Source organism: Nelumbo lutea, chromosome 4 (assembly GCF_056320005.1).
Source record: "Nelumbo lutea isolate HS-2025 chromosome 4, American lotus-T2T, whole genome shotgun sequence".
Lineage (NCBI taxonomy): Eukaryota > Viridiplantae > Streptophyta > Magnoliopsida > Proteales > Nelumbonaceae > Nelumbo > Nelumbo lutea.
The window spans coordinates 46,231,770-46,258,031 of record NC_142687.1 but is presented as its reverse complement, the minus strand read 5'-3'; the positions used below and the strand labels follow the sequence as shown (position 1 = coordinate 46,258,031).

The 26,262-nt window shown below is 37.0% G+C and overlaps 1 protein-coding gene across 2 annotated transcripts; it reads right to left on the bottom strand.

The window, feature by feature from the left end:
* Positions 1–3,615: 3,615 nt before the first annotated feature.
* Positions 3,616–26,061, bottom strand: LOC148855560 (11-beta-hydroxysteroid dehydrogenase 1A-like). 2 transcript variants are annotated; one of them, XM_088941709.1, is made up of 7 exons: positions 25,709–26,061; positions 25,425–25,617; positions 7,863–7,948; positions 7,623–7,754; positions 7,359–7,526; positions 5,695–5,777; positions 3,638–4,134 (listed from the first exon to the last, which is right to left on the bottom strand). In XM_088941709.1, the coding sequence occupies exons 1-7, from the start codon at positions 25,889–25,891 to the stop codon at positions 4,128–4,130; spliced, it is 852 nt and encodes a 283-aa protein (XP_088797835.1). In that variant the 5' UTR covers positions 25,892–26,061; the 3' UTR covers positions 3,638–4,127. The 2 variants fall into 2 exon arrangements, with proteins under 2 accessions (XP_088797834.1, XP_088797835.1); XM_088941708.1 differs by lacking the exon at positions 5,695–5,777 and having other exon boundaries at positions 3,616–4,134.
* Positions 26,062–26,262: the final 201 nt, after the last annotated feature.

The window sequence follows — 26,262 nt, the reverse complement described above, 5'->3', positions numbered from 1 at the left end:
TATAATGACAAAAGTAAATGTTCGGGTAATGCATATGTTGCAAGTAGATTAATTTGACAATTTTAGGTTCAGGTTGTTTGCCAACACACGCTTACCATGACACTAAAAAGGATGTTAGCTATAGACTAATTAAAATGGGTAAGAAAAACAAGAATGATGCAATTATTATTTATTCAAAACAATAGAAGAGTTTCATGCAAAATTCATCTTCGGAACAACCCCAAAGACTCAATTCTACTCGACTACTTAGAATGAAATGGATATTACTAAATACAATATGAATTAATTATATTGGGATTACAAAGGCAAAATTGAGTAAATAAAGAAAGAAGATAAAAATACCATACCTTAGAGAACGAATGGAAATCATCTCACTTCAATATTAGCTTTGATCCTCCACATTAGGTTGATGCTATGGTGGGATCAATATCTTGTGGGTGTTTGTGTACGAAGAGCAAAATGGGGATTTCATGGTCTGGGATTTTGTGGATGGGTATCTTAGGGTCTTTTGAGTCTAATGGAAGTGTCCAATGGCTTTAGAGATGTGAGAATTGTGATAATTTAGGTTGTAGGTATTTCAACCAATAAGAAAGCTCAGAATGGAATCTTGGTTTGATGGATGGGTAAATGAGGAAATTTTAGTTTGGAACTTGGTAGAATTGCATGGATTAAAATCACAAGGCCATTGGAAGGATTTGATCATGTCAAGGGTGTGTTGACCACAAGTTTTTGGCTCAAAAAGTATTGTAGGGTTAGATGTGTCAAAATAGAATCTTTGATGGATGAACAACAAAACCAAGGAATTTAAGGATGAAATTTGGTGTGATTGGATGCTCAAAGGTTTTGCAAAATGTGATAGAGTCTGATTGGAAGATAGGTATGGTTACCTGGTGCAATCATGGCCGCCAAAAGGAAATCTTATAGATTTAACAGTGTATTCGAGGTATTAGGATTGAAATTAATTTGGTTTCTTATGGTTTTGGCATATTTTGCAAAGATTGGTGAGGTCTGATTGGGAATTTGGAGTGTGAGAAGTGGGTTAGAGAGGGGACCGAGTAAAAATCTGTTGCTAACACTAGATAAGAAACTCTAGAGACACCCCATCCTTTGGATTGAAACCCAAGAATCCTCACCATCCATTCTCTTGAGAATATAACAATAAAACCCTAACTAAACCAAACCCAATTTGGTCATAACCTAATTAAACTGCCTCTATGATTGTTTTTCAACTAAATTGAACCAAAACCCCACTATCCTAATTTGGACAAAAAAAAAAAAAAAAAAAACCAACAAAACTAAAAATGCTGCCACTCTAACTCTCTTCTCTCCTAAGAACACCAACTAATGAAGAGAACCATCAAACCTACTCTCTTCTTCCTCCTCCCTCCTTCCTTCACTCTCTCAAGAAACCAAACCAGTGGTGCATCACCTTCTTCTCCCAACCTCTCACTCACAACAACCCACACCACTGAATGCCATCTCCATCTCTTAAGCTCCCTCTCCTCCCTCACTCTCCCATCGAGTTCACCTTTCCATCATTCCTCTATCTCTCCTAATTAAACCAGTCCAACTCTCTCCATCTCCCTCTTACACTTCACAACCTAATACAAAACCCTCCATCTCTCTAGCTGCTTTCACTCACACTACCACTAAATATTACCATTCCCCATCTTCACTAAGGAAACAACAAAAAAAAAATGTGAAGCAAACCCTTCATTCAACCAAGAAAGCAAGGAAGAAGAAGAAGAAGAAGAAGAAGAGGAGGGAAGAAGACAGAAGAAGAAACCCTAGAGGGTTTCTACCATTTTCATCCAAGATGAAGGGTATCCCTCCTCTCTCTTACATTCTCTCCACCACCAAACCACTATGTCCATGACCTTCTTCCTTATTTTCACATACCATCGAACCACCATCTCCATCACCCTCTACCTATCATAAACCACTATCCTCCATCTCGACCAAGAAATAACCCAAAAAAAGGAACTAAAGAGAAAGACCCCCCATTCGGCCTTGATGTGATGAGACCGAGGAAGAAGAAAGAAGAAGTAGGAAGAAGGAAGAATAAAAGGCCTAAACCAGCACCCTTCCGACTCAGCCAAGAGGAAAAGAAAGAAAAAAAAATAAGAGAAAAATCAGCTTACCCCTTTGATTTCACACCAAGAGAGCATACCACTTTTGGCCAACAAAGCAATAAATCAAGAAGGAAATACCCCCATTGTGTTTGCTCAAGTTCAAACTATCAACCAAAATCTTTTAAAATTGTTGGAAGGTTTAAAGAAAGGTTACGAAGAGGTGAATTTCTTGTTGGATGGTGTAAAATTTTCTTGGTATGGGAAAATTTCAACATAGAGATGGCTAAAAGTTTTCAAGTTTTTAGTTCTTTTATTTGTTCATGTTCTTGAGGAATTGACACTACATCCTATTATTGGAGAGGGGTGCCTAATACCTTCTCTCTCTCCCCTAAAAAGCTTCAAATTGAATATATATGAGTTATGTTTTGCTTTCTTGAACATGGGAGGCCCATTACTTCCATGTGTTACCTCTTTGATGGGTGTTAGCTCCTTCACATTCCAGCCATGAAATGATCCTATATCAATTGGGTGCTTACACTAGGTGTGATGTCTTAGTCATTTATTCATTTTTCCATATTGGTGCACAGTTAGGTGTATTGAACATTGTAACCATGTACTATCTTGTATCAATTAGATGGTGTAATGACTTTCATGACTCTTGTTGATGGTTTCTAGGACTCTAGAACTCCATTAATTGAAAATTTCTATTATAATCAGGTAGTGGTTGTTTTTAAAATCAAAGTGCATATTCAATAGATCTTTTAAAATTATTAATCTAGGAGAATCATTTTCATAAATATTTTCCAAAAAGAACCTTCTTTAGAGTAAAGTGGGGGAATGTTGGAGTTAGTTTAAGTTGGTGGGAGTCTTTGGGTTTTAAAAAAAGAAAACCTGAATTATCCCATTCAAAGTTAGAAATCTAAAGTCCTAATTCTAGTAGGAAGAGGAGCCCTTGATGGAATGACTCCTCTATCCCTATAAATAGGGAAGGGTCCTAGCCCTCCCACACAAGTTTTAGCATTAAGAGAGAATCCCATCACTTACTGGAGAAGGCAATAGAGAGATTTGAAGGCCCCCCTCTCAAGAACAGTGGTCAATGCATGGGAGTTGGAGAGAAATGAATATCAGTTTTCTACACACTCTCTATATTTTTTGAGTTACATGCTAAAGATGGGATCCACGTCAATTTTAGAGCTTACACATATAACAGTTAGAGAAAATTTAATTTAAGGCATTCATACTTATTACAAATTATTAGAGAAATCAATAAGGTCCAACAATTCTTTTGATTGTTAAGCTTTGGAGCCAATAAATAATAAGCACAAGAGGTTCCTAGTTGTTCAATCATGTATTTGCTTCTATTCTATATTTTTAGGCTGTGTTTGGTTGTGTTACAATCTCATATGCACTAGTATAGATGCATAAGAGTGCAAATGAAAAACAATGAAAATTCTATTTTAATTTTGTTTAGGATATCACCGCATTCTATTCCAGATCTTATCTTACTTCATTTGTATTGGAATCAAACCAAATAAGATAAAACTTGAAACAAAAATAAATTAGAATTTGCACCTGAATCATTCGCACTATCATAGTTTTGCATAAGTGCAAATTTATTTGTACATGAACCAAATGTAGCCTTAAAGTGGAACGATTTGTGAGTTATTAAAGCAGTAGCAACAAGTTCCAACCCTTTCAAGTAGTCTTCCCAATAGGATTATTATTCCTTACTTATTAGTTAGATATGTCAATGATCTCTGAGATTTACAAAGACTACCTAAGTGATGTTTTAATTAATTAATTCTACTAGAAGTTTAAATGCATTAACTTTCTTATTTCAATGCCTTCTTAGATATTTCACTTTCATCTAAGTGGTGCCTGACTTGCCCATGTATAACTGGCGAGCAGCCCATTGAACAATCTCAGGGTAGAAGAACTGGAGCAGAAAGAGAATCTTGTAACAGGATGGCTCAATCACATATCTCTCTCCACTGCATGCCCCATTCACAATATCCTTGGCGCACACTCCCACCCCCATAACTGGTAATTTCCCTATCAGAACCTGTCCAACAACCATGTTCACATTGTTAGTCAGTAAGTCCCATAAATATATTGTAATTGGCAACTTAAAATATATGTCAATAATATTTTTATCTTGTTTTAATATTTGTTCATGAATGGAGGTCTGATTAGAAGTAAAACATTTTAATCTTTAAAATCAAATAACAAATCTATATGACAAAAATATCAAATAAAAAAATTAGCTTACAACATAAATAGTGGGTGCAAACAAAAATCATCAGAATACAAGCCTTGTACTTAGTATGTGGTCATCATTCTATAGTATATATATATTAAAACATAGCCCTTAGACCAAAGGGCATCTCCTTCAAACAAGTGGCATCATATTTTTTAAGAAAAAATGTAAAAGAGTGGTTATTTCCACTCTCAAATGGAAGCATTCCTTTTTTTTTTTTTTTTAAATGTGTCTATTCATTCTGACTAAAAAAGTTATGAGCTTTAAATGGTAGTTACCTTCACTCTCAAAAAGGTTAGTGGTAGTTACATCAACAAAAGAAAAGGAGAGAGAGAGAGAGAGAGAGAGATACAACAAGATTCTAGAAAAAAAAATTAAGTAGAACTTCATGTAATCTTCTTTTCTCTTTGATGAGATGTAATAGTAGATCGTTCTTCGATAGCTTTAAAGCCTTTAAGTTTTTCAATAGCCTTGATATTTGATTCGCTTAGAGTTTTCTTTATTGGAGAGATGATTATGATGCACCCAATGGATGTCTTTCCAAGGAGAAGAGGCTCCGGTGTTCAGGTGTTATTTTATTATAGAGTATGGTTTTCGATGGCCATAACCTCACATCAAAGTAGGTGCTTGAGTGAAGGTGGTAGGCTCATGTTTAGCAAATATTGTTGATAAGAAGCAAAATGTGATATAGAAAATTTATGATACGAAATGAAATTAGAGATAGAATAAGGGTTCCTTGAAGAAAACAATTGGAGTGGTGGAGAAGTAGCTTTGGCACATGTAATCATTGAGGTAGGTGGGCTAATTGTGAGCTTGTAAGGATCTAAGAGGGCCTGAATTGATAAAGGGGAGGGAAAAGCCATTAGAGTTATAAATAGTTTGATTATTACTTGAAGAGGCTGTGTTCTAAAATTGTTATATCAGGAGTGGTAGCCTTTTCAAACATGCCATTAGAATCCACAACAAGTTAGGGTACAACAACTTCACTTGTTTAAGAATCATTGTGAGTACGAAAAGGAAATTGATCCTTATAAAAGTCAACATCATGATAAGTAAAACTTTTATGAGATTCAAGATCATAAACACGATATCCATGTTGGTCAAAAGTATAGCGTATAAAAGCACATTTTTCTGCTCTTGGTGCAAACTTATCACGATGAGGTTCATAGTTATGGGCATAACATGAAATCCAAAGACATACAAGTGATGATAGGAGGAAGTTTTATTCAAAATCATCTATCTCATGATGGCTTTTCCAATCAAGATTTGTGTAGAAGTTTTGTAAATGAGGTATTTTAAAGTAAGGACACACTCTACCCAAAAGAAAATAGGTAAATTTGCTTAAAAATGAAGTGCATATTCAACCTCAAGAAGATGTTGGTGTTTGCATTCAACAATGGAATTTTGTTGAGATGTCCCCACACAAGTTTTTGATGCAAAATTCCTTTCTGCCAGAAGAAATAATTTAAAGTGGAAGTTAAAAAAATTTATACCCATTGTTGGTCTGAATTTGAAGAACTTTGTGTTGAAATTGAGTACCTTCAAATTTAACCAAGCGCAATGTGAAAAACCATCTATAGTTAAAAAATAATGGGTACCAAAATGAGGTGTGGAATATCCACCCTAAATGTCACAATACGCTAAATCAAAAGGAACATTAATAGGATGAGTACTTATGTGAAAAGAACAAGTTTGTTAAAGTAGATAGACAACATCATATGGTCGAGATTTAAAAGAGTTATCCAAGAAAAGGAACATTAAAGGATGGTCATGATGCTTATCTAAAAGGTTAGGTGAGATGGATATTCTCTAGATGAAGCTCCTGCCGACATCAATTCAACAAGATGAATTAGTCCATTGTGCATCTCACCCACTCACATTAGGTACAGTGAGACTAATTCTTGAAAAACAAAATTCTGGGAAAAAATGGTAGGACAATTCAAGGATTGGTTTAGTTGAAAAGTGAGAGTAAGGATAAATTTGGGAGTACTTAAAAATAAGTGTTTATTCAAATAAGCACTTATTTTGGACCGGGAGCACACCAATAAGTGCTTATTTTCATTTTGAAAGTAGGCCAAAAAAATTGGGCTTATTTTTAAGTATTTATTTCCTTTTTGGCATGTTTTGGCCTGCCACGTCATTTTGAAAGTACCTATACTATCCTTATTTGAAATACGTGCTTTTTCACCAAATGCTCATGAGTGCATATTAGAATAAGCACTCCCAAACTCCACCCAAGTTGAAATTAAATTTGGGAATACAAAGAACATCCGATAAGTGTAAGTTGGGACTGTAGTCAGTGTCTCTAGAACATTAATAGACTAGCCATTTGGGAGTTTAATGGGCCATTTGAGAGTTTAAACCATTTTGGGTCAAATGGGTCAATCCATGTTGCCACAATTAAATAATAAAATTCAAAAATGGATAAAATGCAAAAAAATGTAGAAATCAAAAACAGTTGGAAACATTTTTAACATCATATATTCGGCATATATTAAATAATAATAAGTATGATAAATAAGAAATGCTTTTATTAATGATGCAAATGGAGTGTCAAATTTAAAACTAAATTTGAAATAAAATTATTTTTTATTCTTTCATTAAATCACATATCTAAGGTATATTCTCTCATTAAATCCTATATTTAAGATATATTTTTTTCACCATTAAATTCTACTAATTAAGTTAACAACACTAATTTTAATAATATAAAAATAAATATTTTAAAAAATAATTTTAAAGTAAAACCATTTTCTTCTCTTTTAGTATATAGGGTAAGCAATTCAACCATTTGGAGTCAAATGGGTTACTAAATAATTTCATAATTAAATAATAAAAATTAAAATAAATAAATATATACTACAAAAAGAAAATTGGACATTTTGAATATTGTGCATTCGTTATACTAAACAAAAATAAGTATGAATTGTAATAAGTTATGATATTAATGATGAAAATGGAATATCAAATTTAAAACCAACCTATAAATGAAATAATGACATAATCAAATAAGAAATGTTTGGACTTACTTCTCTCATTTCTCGATTATTTTCAACTACACCGTCTTTTGTGAGGCTTTTGCCATGGCTGACCATTTCTGATTCTGTATACCAAGGAGCTGCTATTGTTATTTTGATTTCCGGAGCCAACTCAATTCTCATTGTCTCATAGAAATTTATTATCGCTGCTTTACTTGCCTGAAATTTCAATTACCAGAGCAAAGTGGTAGTAAGAAGAAGAATAAATAAAGAAAAAAAGGATCAATAGACAGGTATACATGTGTGAATCCTTACACCATAGAAGCTGAAGAATGGTGAGATTAACCATGAGGTCCCTGAAGCATTGACAACGATCTTGCCTTTGCTTTTTCTAAGGTGAGGAATCGCAAAATAAGTTGGATAAATGGAACCCCAGAAGTTAATATCCTATATATTTATATATATATAAAACCCAAAAGCACAAAAGTTAGATAATTAGATAGCTTGTATATATAGAAAGGAATATATGAATACTTGTTTAGGCCGATGGATTACCATCACTGATCTGAGATTTGAGAAACCGAGCACATTTTCAAATTTCCCGAAAGTAACAATGCCCGCATTACATACCAGATGATCTACTGCAAATGAGAACAACAAATTCGAGGAGTTCGCAATTAGTGTCAACAGGTAATACATGTAGGTAGGGGTGTCAATTGGACTGGATTTGGTCCAATCAGATTCAATCCACTGGGAGTTCATTACAAATGGATCAGATCCAATCTAATCCAATAAATATTTTGGATCGGTCCAATTCAATCTCTGGACTGTCCTATCTGTTCAAATTTGTTTTAATTTAGATTAATTCTAACCCAAGCCTGTTCCATTGACACCTATATTCCTATCTTTTATCAATGGACCAAATATTGGCTCAATTCAACCCAATTCAATATAAATTTATTACGTACGGATGGACCAGGTCTAACCAATCCAATAAATACTTTGGACCATTTAGTCTAGACTGGTCCAATTCAAGATGTCTTGTTGGTCCGTCCAATCCATCTAAGTTGAATTTGATTCAAATGGGGTCCAATCCAAAAAACTGGTCCATTGACACCCCTAGATGTAGGAATTATGAAGAAGATGGAAATAAAGCGAATTATTTTGGATTGAATTCCTATACGGATGGAAATGTCATGACATGTATCTATAAAATGATGTTTTTATATCCTGTGGAGGGGACAGGCCCTAAAGCACGACCCGATCAAATAGCCCAGCATGATCCATAGACACGCCATGTCACGACATGTGGGCCGGCCTGGCACAGCCCAGATTTCAGAATTATTTGTAATATTTTTAATTTTATTTGAGAGCTATTTGCAATATTTTCAATAATCCATTCCCATTGTAATTTTTATTTTCAATTTTATCATTTTAGTAATTCAATTCCAATGCATTATCTTTTCAACCTATTATTTTTTTTGTACATATTAAATTTGAAATGAAATAAAAATTTCACAATTTTTTCTAACTTATTGTCTTTTATTCATGTTAATTTTCTATTATTATATGTTATTCTTTTATTTTTTTCTATGTCTTCTTAGTTTAGGAAAATTATAAAAGAAAAAAATGGGCTGGGCCTGGGTAGGGCCCGACACAGCTAAGAACTAGGCTACGGGTCGTGCCAGGCCTGACCTCGGAAGGGGACTAGGCTTTCCAAGTGCAGCCCACAAAGGCCCGAGGCCCTACACGACACAACACTAATGGCGTCTGGGCCGCCTTCGCCGTGGCAGCATGGCACGACCCACATTACAAGTCTAGCAATTAGGCACGTTGAGCACCTCCACACATTTCTCTAAGAATGAAACAACTCAACCCTTCATAATGTGTCAGAGTGCTACGGGGACATAAGCTGTAAACCCTACTTAGTAACCACACAAATGATAACATACAGTCCCAACAGTTAAAGAAACTGGACTCAGTCAGTGCAAGGCCCGTTTGAATAACCATTATAGCCTTGCATTGGGAATATCTCCCCAAGAAATAAATCACAGAAGTACGAACATGTTCCTGATGCAAGGTTGTAATGGCTGTTTGAACAGGCCTTTCACTGACTGAAGCCGATCTCATAGTTAAATGCCCTTATAAGACCTGGGCCTAATTGACAAACATATCTGGGACCCAAGGAATGAAATTTCTATAAATTTTTGTGCAATTCCTGTTCATTTTTTCTGTAATTTATGTTTTTCTTTATGCTTTTGTATTTTTGTTATTCTTTCTTCAATTTTTATGTTTTTTCTATATTTTTTGTAAATTTCATGTGTATTTATTTGTTTTTGTAATTTATATTATTTTCTCCGTTTTCCATTTTTTCATAATTATTTTGCAATTTTTATTTTTCTTTCATTTATGTTATTTTCTGTATTTTCTATCTTTATTTATACATTCTGTATTTTTTGGGGTTGGATTGAAAATCAATCGAAACCCAGTTCACCCAAACCCGCCCAATTGCCACCCCTATCCACAACCCAAGCCTCATTAGGTTGGCTTTGTTGATAAACTCCACACTTTTAACACCTACACCTCTATTATTTGCTGACATAGTTACCTTACTCTACTTTTCGAAGCAGATAGCGGTTTTATCATGCTTATTACCCCATACGAATTTGCATTGCATCTTATCCAAGTCCCTAAGCGTATTTTTAAGAAATTGAAATAAACTCATTTGGCATTGGACCATACTTCCAATAACTGCTCTTAACTTAGTTGGCTTTCTTCCTTTCCATACGTATCAGCCTGATACGTATCGTGCTGGAATATGCCCCTACAGAGGTTTGTATCTGGTCAGCAACTAGTTTAAGTGGAATATTAAAAAAAACACGAACATGGGCCGACATGTTGATATTTAGAACCTTGATTGCCACTAGAGTTGAATAATTGTCTTTAAGGGCTTCACTACAAAGAACAAAACTATAGAAAGATAGGAGATCTCCTTATCTTATGCCCCTTGATGGATAGAATCTTTCCCCCAAAGACCCATTTACAAGTTCTTGATAGCTAATCAAAGTTTACATTCCCTGACCAAATGAATCATTTTTTATTTAATCTGTTTTTCAAGGATCTTCGTTATATAAGGCCATTCATGTTTATCATGGCCTTTTTCCATATCTATTTTATATGAAATTAGTCCAATGACGTCTCAACCGGTGTCCAATTGCCCGATCCAGTCTGGTTTTCAAATCCATGGTCTGGCCTAAGCTTTTATTTTCATCCTCTATAATTTCAACCCCTAGAACTTCTTTAATTGTCCGATCCAGTCTGGTTTTAATAACTCTTTTCTAAGATAGTGAGAACTAATAATGGGGCTCAAAACTGCATTTTGGCGAAGACCACCTAATCTATTTACCAATCAAATCACCACTCAAATGACAAATTGAGCTCCACTTGATCCCTGATTGGAACTGAGAAAGGCTGCTGTTCAAGGGACACAGCCAAGTGTAATGCTCTCCGGTCATCATTCGATAAGACCCGATCAATATTCTCATATAAATCTCCCCTTTTCAATGTGAGTCTATTACCTTTATCTTCCATGTTTAACAAATTACTTTTAACTATCACATCATGGAATTTCTTTGCTTTAGAAGAATATCATTGAACTTTCCTATACCTTTATGCTTGATGGATTTGTAGTTGTTAAAATCTCCAAGGAGACACTCGGAGTTGCATGTCCGGTAGCTATTTGTTCAAGTCACTCCCAAACTACAACTCGTTCTATTTTTTTTTTTTTTTATTTGGAAGAGCACATACAAATGCTAGATAATAAGTGCTATTGTTATCATTGTCTCCGATTTGAGTATGTCCAAGACGATCATTTGCCAAAATAATTTTTATAATAGTAGCATCTTTTTTCGAACAAGGCCATAGGCCACTTGAACTGGGTTAACTACAAATTTCTCATCAAGTTTAAAATCTTTATAGTTTTTGTCTCCTTATTTGGTTTTCCATGCACAAAACGATAACATCATGTCCATGTATTCTAATCATAAGATTAATGTGCTTACAGGGGTGGTTACAAGTCGAGATTCTTGTTGGGATTGTGTCTTATTTTATAACCACTGGATTAATTTTAATCTAACGATTGGTATGGTCCCTTTTTAGGTTAAAGAGGTTTTACATATAAAAGTTTTGTTTTATATGTAGGGTTAAGGATTTTTTTAGAGAAAATGTGTGAGAGAAAATACAGAGTGTTTTTGGTGTGAGAGTGGTTTTTTTTTCTCTTGTTTTTGTTCTTCGGGTTGAGAAGAAAGCAAGAATGGGTGTACAAGGGTTAAGGGTTGGTTTGGGTTACAATCCACAAGGTACTTGTATTGTTTCTAATTTTTCTTTCATAGTGTAGAACATGCTTTGTCTCTCCCGTGGACGAAGGTTGTAAGGTTGAACCACGTAAATATTTGTATTCTTTGTGATACTTCTTTTTATTTGTCTTTGCTTGGATTTCATCATTTTGCTGCTATTAGATTTTTCGTGGTTGCTATTTAAAATACCTTGTGATTTTATACTATGGGTGATTGTTGTGAAGCCTCTAACAAAATGGTATCAAAACTCCCAAGTTAGTGTTTACAATGTGTTTGTAAAATTGTTTGAGAGATAATGATAGCAAAAGGTAAAAGTTCTTAGTTCTAGATTGAAAGGTTCAATGGCGAATGCAGTTTTACCCTATGGCAAAGAAAGGTAAAGGACATCCTGATTCAACAAGGCTTGGCTAGAGCATTGAAGGGAAATGATGGAAAGCAAAATGATATGAAGGGTACTGATTGGGAGGACATTGAGCCAATGTGTGTTTGTACGACTCGATTTCTCTTGGTTGATAACGCTATGTTTAACATTATCGATAAAGATTCTGCACCAGAATTGTGGTATAAGCTAGAGAAGCATTATTTGGTAAAAAAAAAACTTAACTATGAACCTATATCTAAAGCGGCAGTTGTATGGGATGAAGATGGATGAAGGTGGGAATCTCCTAGAATACCTAAATGTGTTCAATAGTATCTTGGATCAACTAGGGAAAGTTGATATCAAGGTGGAGGAATAAGACAAGGCCCTTTTACTTCTTACCTCACTTCCTGATTTGTATGAAAACTTGGTGATAACATTGCTGTATAGGAAAGATACAGTGAAGCTGAAAGAAGTTATCACATCTCTTCTATCCAATGAGGTTAGGAGGAAGCCCAAGCATGAGAGCAGGTAGGACTCTGTGTTGGTCACACTGGGAATAGATTGAAAAGGAATGTAGTCTGATAAGGGGTCTGAGAGTAGCAAGTCTAGTTCCAAGGCTAGGAAAAAGGGAAAAGTATAGTGTTACAGATACAAGGAATTTGGTCACATAAAGAGAGATTGTCCTGCACAAAAAAGGAGTGGGGATGAATATGTTATTGTGGCAATTGCATCTAATGATGATGGAGATGTTCTCATAGTCTCTGAAGGTATATGTGATTTTTCTCCAAATGAGTGGATTTTAGATTCAGGATGTTCTATGCATATTTGCTCTAGAAATGAATATTTTGATGCATTCCAAGAGAAGAAGAAAGGTGTTGTCTCATTGGGTGATGGATCTACATGTAACATGACGGGTGTTGAGACAACGAAAATCAAAATGTTTGATGGAATGATTCGCACTTTGGGTGGTGTGGCATATACCCCAAAACTGTGTAGGAATCTAATATCACTTAGCCAGTTGGACTCTGAGGATTGCAAGGTTGTTGCTGTAGGTGGAGCCATGAAAATCAGACGTAGTGGTATGGTCCTGATGAAAGAAGAAAAATGCAAAAGTTTGTATCATCTGGTTGGGAGTACAGTGGTTCTCAAGACCTCGATGAGATGTTGGAAACAAAATGTGTAAGATAGTGTGGCCACAAAGAGGGTCTCTTTTGCAGATAGAGTGGAGACAAATGCTGCAAGTTTCCAAGTATAGATGATAGTGAGAGGAAGATTCCTATTGGAAGAGAGAAATGATCGAGGTTCTTCTCTGAAGTTAAGTAGAATTGTTAGCTTGGGTACAATTACACAAGTACATTGGTCATTTTGTTTAAATTAGGTGGAGTCAGGACCGAGTGGAGGCACAAATAGTGTATTTGCAAACAAAATACACAAGTACATTAGCCATTTTGTTTGAATAAGGTGGTATATATTTTACAAGGCCAATGGAGGTTTGCGATATTTGCAAACAAGTAGAGGCGTAGATAGTATATTTCTAAGGTGGTTGAAAAATAAGCCACAGTGGAGATTGTGTCTTATTTTACAATCACTGGATTAATTTTAATCTAACGGTTTGTGTGGTCCCTCTTTAGGTTAAAGAGGTCTTATATATAAAAGCTTTCTTTTGTATGTAGGGTTAAGACTTTTTTTAGAGAGAAGGTTTAAGAGAAAAATACAGAATACTCTTGGTGAGGGAGTAGTTTTTCTTTCTCTTGTTTTTGTTCTTTGGGTTGAAATGAAAGGGAGAACGGGTGTACAAGTGTTAAGGGTTGGTTTGGGTTGCAAGGTACAAGGTACATGTATTGTTTCTTTGTTTTTTTTCATAATGAATAACAGGTTTCGTCTCTCTCGTGGACGTAGGCGGTAAGGTCGAATCATGTAAATATTTGTGTTCTTTGTGGCACATGTTTTTATTTGTCTTTGCTTGGATTTCATCATTTTTGTTGCTATTAGATTTCTCATGATTGTTATTTCAAATACCTTGTGATTTTATACTACGGCTAGTCGTTGTAAAGCAACACTTCTCACGAGCTATTCGAGCTCGGCTCGGTTTAAACCGAGCTTCGAGCCCGATGAAGCTCAGCTCGTGAGGTATGTGAACCTAATGGAGCCTAATATAGTAAATAAAATAATTTTATTATATAAATATACATACATTCAAGAGATAAGAGATCCATCATATGGATGGCCGAACCCTGCAGGTAGGTTGGGCGAAATTTCAAAAATTTCTCTCTCCCATGTGGGAATCACATTCCCTATTTTAGAAAATTGCATTCTCAATGATCAATCTTGAACCTAAATCGAACCAGTTCTGAAACCAAAAGGTAGGAGAGGGATATACCTGATGCGGAGTAACAATAACTCCCAACAAAGGTATTCACACCCAAGGAGATCACCAAATACTACTCCCACTGAAGATGACACAAAGCAGGGCGAAGCAGAATCAATAGGATGGCTCGTCAGCAAGAACCTGATTCTTCAACAAGAATTTGATAGAGGGTAAGTGAGCATGACTTCAGATCACCTTTTCTGCCAAAAGGTGATATCAAGAACCCTTTTTTGGTCGCTCATACAGGTGGAGATCAAACTGGTAATGGCGGCAATAGCAAGAGAAGGAAAGATTGGAAGATGGCATCAATCTAACTGTATGTTGTCTTCTCTCTTGTATCAATAAGACTGAAGGATGAACTGGGGTTCGCCCTTCTCCTATATTTATAGCTTTAAAGAGAGCTTCTTCTAATCCCATTAGGAGTTTCCTAATCCAAATCTTGTATTTGGATCTGGACCCTCTTTAAGAGATAAGGATAATCCCTTATCTTATCTATAGATAAAGACCAGCCCTCATAATCTAATTAGGAGTTTCCATATCTAAATCTCTATTTGGATTTGGACTCTTTGAGTGGATAGGGATAATCCCTTATCCGCAGATCTAAATCCCAGAACCACCCCTCTTTAATTAATCTAATTAAGCCAGTTCGAATTGGGCTTTAGGCCCATTAAGTCCATGTGCTCACTTATCCTCCAAACTGCTGCCCAGATGGATATCCTTGTATGGCGTGGGACCTAAACATTGATCTACACATCAGTCACATGGGTTCAACCCAACCTCTGTTACAAGGCCTGGCCGAATTCATTGTAGGAGACAGTGAACCCCTGAGCCCATCACCATGGGCTCTTAATGGGCCTAACATTTATACTAAATGGTCATTCGGTCAAACCTCCTTATAAAAACCCAAGGACTGTGGGCAGATGCAAGATTAGCCCATCAGGTATTACCATCAATGGTGTTACACTTAACCTCTCAGCCCATAATGATCAAACACTGCTCGACAAGAGATGACCTCTCCCTCGGCTGCAAGTTACAGTGCTGCACTCTCTACTCACATGGATCCCGAGAAATAAAACCTTTTGCAAACATTTTGAAACCATTATATATGTGTGTGTGTGTGTGTGTGTGTGTGTGTGTGTGTGTGTGTGTGTGGTATCTCTATATAAATATATTTTGCAAAACAAATTTCAACGGTTGAAATTGGCTACTAGCAGCTTTGGTTTCCATTAGAGAGAGTGCATCCCTGGTCATTAACTTTGTCCGACAAAGGGACTGATCCTGTCACTATGATCACCCACTCAGATGAATGCTTGGACTGTCCCAACATACCCAGGTTTTGACCCCCTCTAAGGATCTCATTGATTGGTATATCAAAAATAGCCCAATCCGACACCTAGTGCAATATCATAATCGAGTCTAGGGGTCAAGTGTAACATTCCAGTTTTGCCCATCTATCTCCAAGGTTCAGGGCAATATTAGAATTCTAATCTGGTTCAGGGTTTCAAGAAAACCTACATTGCATGTACCTCATGTCTCACCCTAATAGCTGAGACAAGCCACCCCAACCAACTTGGTAGCACATTAGTGTCAGCCTTGGCAGGATAAATCTCCCCAAATCTATCCAATGGCTGTGAAGATTCTAAACTAACACGAGTCTCATATGTGTCCAGTTTAAGGGTATTACACAAAAACACACCATAATAATATGAATTGAATATGTACTTTATTCATTTACATTAAATGTCATAATGTATATCATTATGGTTGGAGCTAAGGGCATACACTATCCAACAACTCCCACTTGCACTTAGGTCCAATCTGGTATAAGCTAGAATCTCAAACTTTCTACATGTTTCTCAAACAATTTCTGTGTCAGTGGCTTAGTCAATGGGTCTACCACATTCTCCGTTGATACTACCTTTTAACATCAATCTCCCATAGATCTAGTGTTGTCACACAACAGTTGAACGGGTGATGTGCTGAATTTCAAATTCAAGAATGAACACCTTCATTCATTAGGCAGCCTCACTTATGGCAATGTGTTCGGCTTGGGTTGTGGACTGTTATTCTTACTACTCAGGACCCCTATTTGCTGCTTCTCTAGCAAACAACACACAATCCTATCATGAAAACATATCCAGATGTAGACTTTCAATCATCTGGATCTGACTAGAAGTCGATATCAGTATACCCCTAGATCTGTAGTGAACTACCATCGAATACTAGACAAAATTCTTTTGTCCTTCGAAGGTACTTGAGTATGCTTTTCACAGCAGTCCAATGCTCCTGCCCTAGGTTCGACTGGAATCAGCTTACCACACTCACTGCCTGAGCGATGTCAGGATGAATGCACAACATGGCATACATGATGCTCTCTATGACTGAGGCATAGGGAACGTCCTTCATGCCCTCAATCTCCTCGAGAGTGTTGGAGACACACCCTTGTTGAGAGTGACTCTATGCCTGAAAGGAACATTTCCTTCCTTGGAGTTCTCCATACTATATCTCTCGACTATCTTGTCAATGTAAGCAGATTAGGATAATCCTATTATCCCCATCGATCTATCTCTATAGAGCTGAAGACCTAGTATATAGGAAGCTTCTCCAAGATCTTTCATGGTGAATTGCTGTGAAAGCCATACTTTCACCGTAGTCAACATTCCTACATCATTCCCAATGAGTAGAATGTCATCTACATACAGAACCAATAACATAAATTTATCCCCACTGGATTTACTATAAACACATGGCTCATTCGGATTTTGCTCAAAGTCAAACTTTTTGACGATAGAGTCAAAACGGATGTTCTAACTCCTAGAAGCTTGCTTAAGTCCATATATGGATCAGTATAATTTACATACCATGTATTCCTAACCTGCAGCTATAAAACCTTGCGGTTGCAGCATATAGATATCTTCACTAAAATCTCCATTTAAGAACACAGTTTTGACATCCATTTTCCAAATGTCGTAATCATGATACGCTGCTACAGCTAGCAGGATCCTAATGATTTTAAGCATGACCACTGGTGAAAAGGTTTCCTTATAATCGATTCTCTCTTTCTGAGTGTACCCTTTCGCCACAAGACGAGCCTTGTAGGTCTCAACCTTACCATCGGGGCCCTTCTTCCTCTTATAGATCCATTTGCAACCAATTGCTTTTACCCTAGGGGGTGGATCTACTAGAGTCCAAACTCCATTGGTCTACATTGAGTCCATTTCAGCTCTCATGGCATCTACCCACTTCAAGGAAACTATGTCCAATATAGCTTCCATATAAGTCATGAGATCCTCCTCACTTGTTGTAGCTTCCACTAAGTAACAATCCTGGTCATAGCCGAAACGAACTGGAGGCCTGGAAACCCTGGTAGATCTTCTAGGTTGGTCATTACCTGGAGCTTGTGGGACATCTCCCATTACCCTTGCACTCTCCTCATCAAAAACAACTTCTTGACGATGATTGTTCAGGATTCAATCATCCTCCATGAAATGGGAATTTCAGCTACAGAACACCTTCTGTTCTCCTGAATCATAGAATAAGTAATCCACAAAGCCTATGGGGTAGCCTACGAATAGGCAATGGCTGGTCTTGGATTCCAATTTGTCCGCACTCATTCTTTTAACATGTGCTGGACAACCCTAAATATTAAAGTGTCTTACACTTGGTTTCTTACCGGTCCAAAGCTCATAGGGAGTCTTCGGAATTGATTTGGTTGGAACCCAGTTCAGCACATATATCGTAGTCTCTAATACGTAATCCCAAAAGGATGTGGGTAACTCTGAGTGTACGAGAAGTGATCGAACCATATCCAATAAAGTCTGGTTCCTTCTCTCTAATACACTATTTAGCTGTAGTGTAGCAGGAGGAGATAATTGTGACACCATCCCATTGACCTTCAAGTAGTCCCTAAATTCATCAGAGAGATACTCACCACCTCGATCCAATCGAAGGGTCTTAATTTCTCTCCCTAACTGTTTCTCAACCTCTTGTTTGAACTCTTTAAACTTTTCAAAGAATTCAGACTTGTGCCTCATTAGGTACACGTAACCATACTATGAGTAATCATCGGTAAATGTTATAAAATAAATGTGTTGGTTACGTGTCCTAACACTCATGGGACAACATACATCAGTATGTATATGGTTAAGCATGCTAACATCTTTCAGGCTTACCGTTAAATGGTCGTTTCGTTATCTTACCCTAAAGGCAAGGTTCATTGGTTGGAAGATCTTCTACAGTTAGAAAATCCAAATGACCATCTTTTACCAACCTTGTGATACGATCTATGTTAATGTGGCCAAGTCGGTAATGCCACAGGCACGTGGGATTAACTGTATCATGGATTCTTTTCTTGGGGATATCATCCGACATAGTTCCGGTTATGTTAGTTTCCAGAGAAGGATAGAGAATATAGAGACAATTCTCAAGTTCTCCGTATGCGAGGAATTTGTTATTTCTTTTGATAGTAATCGTATTACTAAATAAAACAAAATATCCATCCGCACACAGTTTTAAAACAAAAATCAGATTCCTTCTCAAATTAGGTACATAAAGACAATCTTTAAGTACAATAATTCATTCTCTGAAAATTAACTCTTTAGATCCTATGACTCTAGGTGCAACATTTGCAGAAGTCCCCAAGTAAAGAGTCATTTTTCCATTATTCAGTCTTCTGCTTATCCTGAACCCCTATAGTGAGTTACACACATGAGTCGAAGCCCTAGAGTCAATACACCAGGAAGTAGTAGTTACCAACAAATTGGTTTCTATGACACAGGATTCAAAATTACCTTGTCTCTTGGATTTCAGGTATTGAGGACAGTTCCTCTTCTAGTGGTCGGTCTGCTTATAGAAGTGACAAGCATCTAATGCTTTATCCTTCTTCTGCCTCTTGGACATAGTAGCTTTCTTCTGAGGCTTTTTCTTAGCCTTCCTCTTCTTGCCCGATTTGCCAATTTCAGCAAGCATGGCAATGGGCTCATCCTTCTTAATCAGTTCCTCATCCCTCTGCAACATATTGCTGAGTTCCTGGATGCTAACATTTAGCTTGTTCATGTTATGGTTCATGATGAACTGATTGAAGGAAGAGGCAAAGAATTTAGGATGGCATCCACCTTCATGACATGGTCAAGCCCGGATCCAAGAGCCTCAAGTTCATTGATATAACCCATCATCTTAAGACAATGGTCATGAACCTGTTGGTTCTTAGACATCTACGTGGTCATGAGCTGCTTCAAGATCTTCTGCCGAGTAGAATGATTCTGCTTTTCATACATCATCCTTAGACTATCTAGGATATCCTTGGACAATTCGATTTGATCGAATTGTCGTTGTATCGAATTGTCTAAGGATGCTATGATGTAGCAGCGGGCTAGGGAATTTTTCTCTTCCCATTCTTGGTAGTCTCTCCTACGGGCCTCAAAAGGCCTATCACCCGGACGCTCCAGGGCAGGATGTTTAGCTACTTTGTCCATTTTTTCTGATGTTAGGACCAACATAAGATTATGGCACCAGTCAGCATAGTTTGGGCCTTTTAGTTTTGTTGTCATCCAACAATTTTGCGAATTGTCTGTTTGCCATTTCTAATAAAAGGAAAATATTAGTCCATAACCTTATTTGATTCATGTTATCTACATAGATATGACTTTTAATCTATGTTCTATTCTCATTTGTTCATCTCTGAGATTTCCCTCATATCTCAATGACGGAGACTGCGAATTATGTCTCTAGAAATGTGGGAAATCACATAGGGTGCATAAAGCCAACTGTTTCAGCTGCATAACTCCACCACTTTTCTGTGAAGGATCATATCCACTCATCTTATGAGCTTTACCTTTGGCCTCTGTTAGACAATGTTCATTGCCATTTTAGGTTAAACCTTTCTGTTCAGTGAGTGCTCACCCATCATATTCATGAACGCCAAGGTATCGTGAGAGAGTCTTCCATTTTAAGATAGGCCTCTCCCACATCGGTCTATAACGCCCCTATCATCTTATGAAACATTCCAACAGATCCAGCAACAAATGGATAACCCAATTCTATGGTGTGTTTCCTCATTACTGAATGACCCATCTTCATGCTAATGATGGAAGGCCTTTAGAGAGTTCATCATATGAATCTCCCTATCACATGCACTCATATTTCAACAGAGGGAACAAAAATACGTCCTATTTTGATTTAGGTCTAACCAAAGTGGCTCCCATTGACTTTCATAAAGTTAGATTTCGATGGGCCCTAAACGGCTAGGGTTCCACACGGTTCCTCTTGGGGAGGAAGCTGATGTGGGGCCCACCATGAATGGAGGATCATCCAATGATCTTAAGGACACCATGGAAATGATGTGCATTCATCCATGGTGTGTGCAAGAGCCACTATCGTATCAGCATGGGCCAAGTACTTATGGCCCATGAACGATGCACATTACACATCCATACATCACATCTAGGAACAAAATTGATCAAATCAATTAATATCTATAAAACCCATTATTAAAGCCCATAATAATCCATAATATTACTGATTAATATTATCTAGGTATATGGGTTGAATTGCAAAGAGCAGTTCGGCCCATATAGCTTTTATGCAGTTAATGGGCTAAAGTAGTATTAACACATTAAAACTGGGTTTTATAGGTGTGGCTGAATTACATTTTATAATTAACCATCAACCCCTCGACCCAAGAATGAAAAATTAGGGCTGAGAACAGCCCCCATCGAACCACAGATTCGATCCAACCAGTTTGGTCCAATCTAGTTCGAATGGGTCTAAGGTTTGATCTTTAATTTAATATTTAATTAAAGATTATGATCTGAAATTAAATTACTGATAAAAGACATTCAAGAATTAGTACAGGGGATGTTCGTAGATCTGCTACCCTGCAAATCAGATGTTAGTTCATAGTTTACAGTTTTTTAAACTACAAATCGCAGATAGCTGAACCCTAATCTGTTAAACTCTTTCCTTCTGCGCAATCAGCTTTGAATTTGAATGGAATAAAATAGAAAACCCTAATTTCTATTAATATTACATCAAATCGAATTTCTATACATTCAGTCTAAAAAGAAAAAATTAATTACAGACAAGAATGTAAAAGAACTACAAAACGTAGATTTCTTGCGCCAATCAAGATTACGATATCCATCGTATGAACAACCCATAAATCAAGATAAATATAAAGAACAATTCTAAATATATATAAGATTTAAAAAGATTTAATTTCAGATCAATCGCCCTTAAGCTGGGAACCGATTTCCCAGAAAATCAATAATCTGCACAAATCGGGTAGAATGCCTTCTGCCCATTTGCGTGGTTTCAGATCTGCCCAATTTTGGTTCAAGATTTGAACATGGCTCTGATACCACTAAAGGGATGAGAGATCCATCATATGGATGGCCGAACCTTGTAGGTAGGTTGGATGAAATTTCAAAAATTTCTCTCCCATGTGGGAATCACATTCGCTATTTTAGAAAACTCCATTGTCAATAATCAATCTTGAACCGAAACCGAACCAGTTCTGAAACCAAAAGGTAGGAGAGATATACCTGATACGGAGTAACAGTAACTCCCAACGAAGGTGTTCACGCCCATGGAGATCACCAAAGACTGCTCCCACTGAAGATGACACAACGCAGGGCAGAGCAGAATCAACAAGATGACTTGTCAGCAAGAACCTGATTCTTCAACAAGAATCTGATAGAGAGCGAGTGAGCACGACTTCAGATCACCTTTTCTACCAAAAGGTGATATCAAGAACCCTTTCTTCATCGCTCTTACAGGTGGAGATCGAATTGGTAATGGCAACAATAGCAGGAGAAGGCAAGATTAGAAGATGGCGTTAGTCTAACTATATGTTGTCTTTTCTCTTTAATTAATCTAATAAAACCAGTTCGAATTGGGCTTTAGGCCCATTAAGTCCATCTGCTTACTTATCCTCCAAACTGATGCCTAGTTGAATATCCTTGTATGGCGTGGGACCCAAACATTGATCTACACATCAACCACATGGTTTTAGCCCAGCCTCTGTTATAGGGCCTGACCGAATTCACTGTAGGAGACAGTGAACCCCTGAGTCCGTCACCATGGGCTCTTAATGGTCTCAGCATTTACACTAAATGGTCATTGGGTCAAGCCACCTTATAAAAACCCAAGGATTGTGGGCAGATGCAAGATTAACCCATTAGGTATTACTCTCAATGGTCTTACACTTAACCTCTCAGCCCATAATGATCAAACACTATTCAACAAGAGATGACCTCTCCCTCGGCTGCAAGGCACAATGCTGCACTCTCTACTCACATGTATCCCGGGAATTAAAACCTTTTGCAAACAGTTTGAAACCATTATATATATGTGTGTGTATGTATATCTCTATATAAATATATTTTGCAAAACAAATTTCAACAGTTGAATTCGGCTACCGGCAACTTTAGTTTCCATCAGAGAGAGTACATCTCTGATCATTCACTTTGTCCGACAAAGGGGCTGATCTTGTCACTATGACCACCCAATCAGACGAATTCTTGGATTGTCCCAACGTACCTAGGTTTTGACCCCCTCTAAGGATCTCACTGATTGGTATATCAAAGACAGCCCAATCCGACACCTAGTGTAGTATCATTATCGAGTCTAGGATTCAGGTGTAGCATTCTAGTTTTGCCCATCTATCTTCAAAGTCTAGGGCAATACTAAAATTTTGGTCCAGTTTAGGGTTTCAAGAAAACCCGCACTGCATGTACCTCAGGTCTCTCCCTAGCAACTGAGACAATCCACCCCAACCAACTTGGCGGCACATCAATGTCAGCCTTGGCAGGATAAATCTCCTACATCTGTCCAACAACTGTGAAGATTCTAAAGTAACAAGAGTCTCATATGCATCCAGTTTAAGGGTATTACGCAAAAGCATACCATAATAACATGAATCAAATATGTACTTTATTCATTTACATTAAATGTCATAATGTATATCATTCTGATTGGAGCTAAGGACATACACTGTCCAATATACATACATATACATATAAATATATAATAAATAATTTTTATTATATATATAATAATATTTTAATATATAATATTTTTATTTTTTATATATAATAATAAATAATTTTTATAATCCTTAGCTTGTAATTGAACTCAAGCCGAACCAAACTCAAACTTACATGCTTTTGAACCAAACCAAGCTCGAGTCAAATTCAAATTCAACTCGAACCTAACACTTTATCTATGAGCCGAACTCAAATAGCCGAATATTGGGCTTGACTCGGCTCAAATCCACCCCAACATACGCTGATTAGGGTTACCCAGACCTTTCACGTTCCATGAAAGTATTATTAACCATCATTAACTGGGGGCCCCACAGGTGCCCCACCGGCCACCGCCCATCTCCTCCGTACACCGGAAACATCTCGTGTTTGTGATCCATAGACATTCCCAGTGCACGGCTCTATGCCCTTATTTACTTTTGGGCAAGGATGATAGAAACCGACTTCGCCTGGTCACCTCAAAATCCGACTTTTAAAGACCGATTTACAGTTGGGGATTAAAGAGGCCCAAACGGATTATATTGTTTTAATTTGCTCTATGCTTTTCAAACGAAGGGAATGTTTGTGAATCCATATCAAAGATCACAGTGGGCCTAATTTTGGTGAACTACAATGTCCTTGCCACTTGTCCAAACGCTCCAACACAAGGTGGGAAATGAAACTAAAGATAGGACCACAAGAGAGTGCCTATGTAACTAACCTAGGGATCCCTTTGATATTGAATTGGTGGCCACAAGATTCCTCCATGTGACACAAATAAATGAAGTCTTTATTTGCTAAGGGCAGTTGAGAACTTAAAATGAACAAAAAATTAAAAAAAGAAATAAAAAAGAATATTTATTTAATGTTTGTATTGAAAAGTCACCGTCGGTACCATACGCATTTGAACGTTGAAGACACTTTACCCCAAGGACAGTTGGATATTTAATGTATCATGCATCTATATAAAGACTTTTGCAGGTAGAGACGTAGGGTGCTTGATTATATACTTGATAAATATTCAAAATGCAGGGTTTATTTCATTTTATTTTCTTTATTTGAACAAGGTATTAAATATTGAATAATTGGAAAGGTTTTTAAAACCGATCCGGAGAATGAATCGGTCAGGGTCCGGTTCTTGGGTCAAATGGTTTGATTGTTCGAATTGAATAATCTGCCTATTTTGACAAAAAAAAAACGGTTAAATCTGTTTGAACAGTTTGAATGGGTAGCCGCCTGGATCAGCGGTTTGCTAACTAAAATCAATAATTTTGGGGAAAAATCCAGTTTTGGAGAAAAATAGAACCGATCACCTAACCGGTTCCCGGTTTTTCCGTCTGACCATCCAGTCTTATCCGGTTTTGAAAACCATGATAATTGGGACTAAAGAGAGATCAAGCAATTATAAAAAGGGTTATCATTTCTAACCTGGTTCAACCCCAATATATATATATATATATATATATATATATATATATATATATTATAGGAAAAAATTATAATAAATCACAAACCCATGAATTTTAATCAAAATTCATCCGATTAGTTAACTGGGGCAGACAAAAGAACTTGGATTGAATTGAAGTAGTAAGAAATGATTTGAGTATTTACAATTTAATCGTGGAAATGGCGCTCAACAGATGGATTTATGTAGACAGCCCTATAGTTTCGAGAAGGCTTAGATGACCTTGATCATGGTGATATACAATATCCTAATTAATCTTGACATTTTAATTATATATCATAAAAAATTTTCACCTTCCTACGTACTTTATTCCGCCAAAATTTTGATTGTAAATATAACCCGCCATCAGATTTTAGATTTGGCTTAAGTTTAGGCACTTAACCTGATCTCATCCAAATCTTCCTACTGACCCTTTCGCTGAATTTTATGACTGAATTCGTTTTATAGATAGAGTAAGCTTCCATTTTCTATCTATCAAAAAAAAAAAATGCTTCCATTCTCTAACTAAAAAATAAAAAAAAAAAATCATGATGGATTAGAGAACTTACACCGGCCAAATCGTCTCACAGTTTCCTGAACAAACCGCTTGCATTCGTCAGCTTGCGAAACATCTGCTCGAATAACGAAAACATCAGGGGAACCAAGCTGACCAGCCTTCTTGGCAACTTCCACAAGCATCTTTTCTCTCCTCGCAACAAGAACTAGAAAAGCTCCTCTCTTAGCATACTCGTAAGCCAGGTGCTGTGAAATTAATTAACATCAATTATCAAGGTCAAGTAATCACAGTAGATAGTATTCTACAAATTATATTTCGAATTAAATTTGCATGAACCTCGCCTATCCCGGATGAAGCGCCGGTGATGAGAACAACTTTTCCAGACATATTCTCACTGGAGAGGGACCTTATGAGGGAAGAGATGAATCTTCCAATGAACAAGAGAGGGAGGACTATGAATAAAAAGGTGAGAGCCACAGGCGCAGCGACCAAGTTCATCAACAAGTGAACGAGCTCCATAGCTCCTTGCACAAGCACACAGAGCGAGAGCGATCAGCCAGCAAGCGAGAGAGAGAGAGACAGAGAGACAGAGAGAGGGGGAAGAGGAGGAGGAATAGCTCAGGCTGAAGTTCGTATATCACTATCATTAGCAAGTTTCCACTTTTCACCAACTCAAAATTACCTTTAGCACTGTATTAGGCCTCCTGCAACCTATACATTAATGGGTGATGGAAGTGGTAGTTGTTAAATTAGCTTGGACCGGTGGGGATGGAGCAGGTGCATGCATTTATGTCACGATTGTTTTCATCAGTTTAGCGTCCGGTTCACATCTGCGCACCACAGCACATCCCGACATTGTATCCGATGTTAAAGATGATGAGACATCATCC